The sequence below is a fragment of the Rhinopithecus bieti genome, unplaced genomic scaffold (assembly GCF_001698545.2).
Source record: "Rhinopithecus bieti isolate Rb0 unplaced genomic scaffold, ASM169854v2 scaffold_11964, whole genome shotgun sequence".
NCBI lineage: Eukaryota > Metazoa > Chordata > Mammalia > Primates > Cercopithecidae > Rhinopithecus > Rhinopithecus bieti.
In genome coordinates this window covers 245865-249955 of record NW_016807677.1, presented here as the reverse complement: position 1 = coordinate 249955, position 4091 = coordinate 245865, and the positions used below count along the sequence as shown (strand labels likewise).

The 4091-nt window shown below is 43.3% G+C and overlaps 2 protein-coding genes across 2 annotated transcripts in view; both read left to right on the top strand.

Annotated features, from left to right (window-relative positions):
* The window catches only part of ARCN1 (archain 1 coat protein complex I subunit delta), a 36812-nt gene that overhangs the window by 7419 nt on the left and 25302 nt on the right, over nucleotides 1–4091 (top strand). The gene's annotated exons all lie outside the window — the stretch shown is intronic.
* On the top strand, nucleotides 3388–4085 carry LOC108536374 (peptidyl-prolyl cis-trans isomerase A). Its single transcript, XM_017883056.1, has one exon. It carries the CDS (start codon nucleotides 3452–3454, stop codon nucleotides 3947–3949), a length of 498 nt encoding a protein of 165 aa, XP_017738545.1. The 5' UTR covers nucleotides 3388–3451; the 3' UTR covers nucleotides 3950–4085.

Genomic DNA, 4091 nt, shown 5'->3' with positions numbered 1-4091 from the left:
TTTTTTTTTTTTTTTTTTAATAAAAAAAGAAAAATCCATCACTTTGAAGTGACATAATTTCTTTTCATGAGATGCATGTTTGTTATTACTAATGGTGCTGTTTTACATCATGAATATGTGTGCTACAAGTTGTATAGCACTTTTGAAGTACAGTTTCATTATAGTCATTTGGCCCTCATAATAGCTTATAAGGTCATTAGATAATGCTGCATTTTATAGGAAAAGAAACGAGGTTAAGAGAGGTTGAGTAACTGAAGGTCAGACAGATGGTAAATAGAAGAACAAAACTAGAATATAGATTTTCTCACTCCCATTTAGTTTTTCCGATATATCAGCTTGGTTCTTTGCAAATTTGGGACACTAATTCTAACTCAGTCTTTGGGAAAAGGAGAAACCAATGTGAAATGATCCCAAATATAAGAGAATTCCCCACTTTTCTGATGAGACTATTAAGAAGAAAAGCTTTTTGCCAATTATGTAAACTTTTAAGAATGTAACAAAAATACTCTGGGCGCGGTGGCTCACACCTGTAATCTCAGCACTTTCGGAGGCTGAGCTGGGTGGATCCCCTGAGGTCGGGCATTTGAGACCAGCTTGGCCAACCAATATGGTGAAACCCCATCTCTACTAGAAATACAAAAAAAATTAGCTGGGCATGGTGGTGGCGCCTGTAATCCCAGCTACTCGGGAGGCTAAGGCAGGAGAATCACTTGAACCCAGGAGGCGGAAGTTGCAGTGAGCCAAGATCTTGCCATTGTACTCCAGCCTGGGCAACAAGAGCGAAACTCTTTTAAAAAAGAAAAAAAACAAAAACCAAAACAAAACAAAAAAACTCCTCTCTTCGGTCCGTGCCTCTAAGATGACAAAGAAAAGAAGGAACGACGGTCATGCCAAAAAGGGCCACGGCCACATGCAGCCTATTCGCTGCACTAACTGTGCTCGATGTGTGCCCAAGGATAAGGCCATTAAGAAATTCGTCATTCAAAACATAGTCCCACAGCAGTCAGGGACATTTCTGAAGCGAGCATCTTCGATGCCTATGTGCTTCCCAAGCTGTATATGAAGCTACATTACTGTGTGAGTTGTGCAATTCACAGCAAAGTAGTCAGGAATCAATCTCGTGAAGCCCACAAGGACCAAACACCCCCTCCCCAATTGAGAACTACAGATTGCTGCCCCACGTCCCCCACCAAAGCCCATGTAAGGAGCTGAGTCCTTAAAGACTGAAGACAGACTATTCTCTGGAGAAAAATAAAATGGAAATTGTACTTAAAAAAATATCAAAAATAGTCCAATATGTTCTTAAAATACTTAATAATTTACATATATGTTTTAAATTACATAAATCTTAATTTAGAAATAATTTTTTCCATTTTTATATTCATAAAGCAATTTTGTCTAGATTCTTTATGAACATCGTATCATCACTCGGGCCACTTTTTGAATCATCAGTTTGCTATTTAGCAGTTTTGAATCCATGTGCGATATATTGGCAGTTTGGAAAATTTTATCCCAAGTCATAAAAACCCATTTATATAATATTAGGACAGTTGCTTTTAAAAGGAATATTTATAACTGATATTCAACACATGAAATTGTGAGTTCTGGCTAGGCGTGGTGACTCATGCTTGTAATTCCAGCACTTCGGGAGGCCAGGGTCAGCTGATCACTTGAGTCCAGGAGTTCAAGACCAGCCTGGGCAACATGGTGAAACGCCACCTCTACTGAAAATACAAAAATTTGCCAAGCGTAGTGGCACCTGCCCATAGTCCCAGCTCCTTTCAAGGGGCTGAGGCAGGAGGATTGTTCAAGCCCAGAAGTTGAGGCTACGTGAGCCATGATCGCACCATTGCAGTCCAGCCTGAGTGACAAAGTGAGACCCTGTCTCCAAAAAAAAAAGGAAATTGTAAATTCCGATCCTCAGGATAATTACTAAATCCAGTGACCTTTCGTTAGTACCACATGCAAAACTAGCATAGTTTGAAGATAAGGTGTATCCCAGACAACTCTTTTAGTTCAATATAGTCATCGAGGGAGCACCTTTAATATGAGAGACTGTGGAAGGATTCAAAACTACACAACTCTTTTTAAAAATATATAAGTATTCCTTCCATAAAAATACATTACTATAATAGCATATTTTCACACCTAAAAAATGAGCAGTAATTTTTTAGTATTATCAACTATTCAATCACTGTTCAAATTTGATTTGTACATTGTGATGGACTGACATGTCTAAGTCTCTTTTAACGTGTGTTTGTATTTTTAGTAAGGATGGGGTTTCTCCATGTTGGTCAGGCTGGTCTCGAACTCCCGACCACAGGTGATCCACTCGCCTCTGCCTCCCAAAGTGCTGGGATTATAGGTGTGAGCCACTGTGCGTGGCCCAAGACTACTTTTTAAAAACTGTTCAGGGCCTGTGCCCTAAAAAGGGCATGAGCACGTTGGCTTATGCCTGTAATCCCAGCACTTTGGGAGGCCGAGGCGGGTGGATCACTTTGACCTTAGGTGATCGAACTTAGGAGTTCTAGACCAGCCTGGCCAATATGGTGAAAACCTGTCTCTACTAAAAATACAAAAAAAGGCCGGGCGTGGTGGCTCACGTCTGTAGTCCCAGCATTTTGGGAGGCCAAGGCGGATGGATTACTGGAGGTCAGGAGTTCAAGACCAGCTTGGCCAACACAGTGAAACCCCATCTCTACTAAAAATACAAAATTAACTGGGTATGGTAGCATGCACCTGTAATCCCAGCTACCTGGGAGGCTGAGGCGGAGGCTGAGGCAGGAGAATTCCTTGAATCTGGGAGGTGGAGGTTGCTGTGAGCTACGATTACGCCATTGCACTCCAGCCTGGGCAAAAAGAGTGAAACTCCATCTTAAAAGGAAGTTAAAATAACAAAAAAAAAATTAGCTGGGCGTAGTGTTAGGCACCTGTAGTTCCAGCTATTCGGGACCGCTTGCTGTTGAGAAATAAGCATGATGGTGATTGTCTCCCACATACCCTAATTACCTATTTTTAGTGGATAAGGATGTTATGTTCTCCTATAATACAAAACTATTGATGTATTGAAACTATAAGAATATTAGGCTGGGCACGGTGGCTCAAGCCTGTAATCCCAGCACTTTGGGAGGCCGAGGCAGGCGGATTACCCGAGGTCAGGAGATCGAGACCATCCTGGCTAACACGGTGAAACCCCGTCTGTACTAAAAAATACAAAAAACCAGCCGGGCGATGTGGCGAGCGCCTGTAGTCCCAGCTACTCGGGAGGCTGAGGCAGGAGAATGGCGGAAACCCGGGAGGCGGAGCTTGCAGTGAGCTGAGATCCGGCCACTGCACTCCAGCCTGGGCGACAGAGCGAGATTCCGTCTCAAAAAGAAAAGAAAGAAACTGTAAGAATATTTATTTAGGCTTTGCAGACGCTGCCGCCGAGGAAATTCTTGTAGTACTAGCCATGGTCAACCCTACCGTGTTCTTCGACATTGCCGTCGACGGCGAGCCCTTGGGCCGCGTCTCCTTCGAGCTGTTTGCAGACAAGGTTCCAAAGACAGCAGAAAATTTTCGTGCTCTGAGCACTGGAGAGAAAGGATTTGGTTATAAGGGTTCCTGCTTTCACAGAATTATTCCAGGGTTTATGTGTCAGGGTGGTGACTTCACACGCCATAATGGCACTGGTGGCAAGTCCATCTATGGGGAGAAATTTGAAGATGAGAACTTCATCCTAAAGCATACAGGTCCTGGCATCTTGTCCATGGCAAATGCTGGACCCAACACAAATGGTTCCCAGTTTTTCATCTGCACTGCCAAGACTGAGTGGTTGGATGGCAAGCATGTGGTCTTTGGCAAAGTGAAAGAAGGCATGAATATTGTGGAGGCCATGGAGCGCTTTGGGTCCAGGAATGGCAAGACCAGCAAGAAGATCACCATTGCTGACTGTGGACAACTCGAATAAGTTTGACTTGTGTTTTATCTTAACCACCAGACCATTCCTTCTGTAGCTCAGGAGAGCACCCCTCCACCCCATTTGCTCGCAGTATCCTAGAATCTTTGTGCTCTCGCTGCAGTTCCCTTTGGGTTCCATGTTTTCCTTGTTC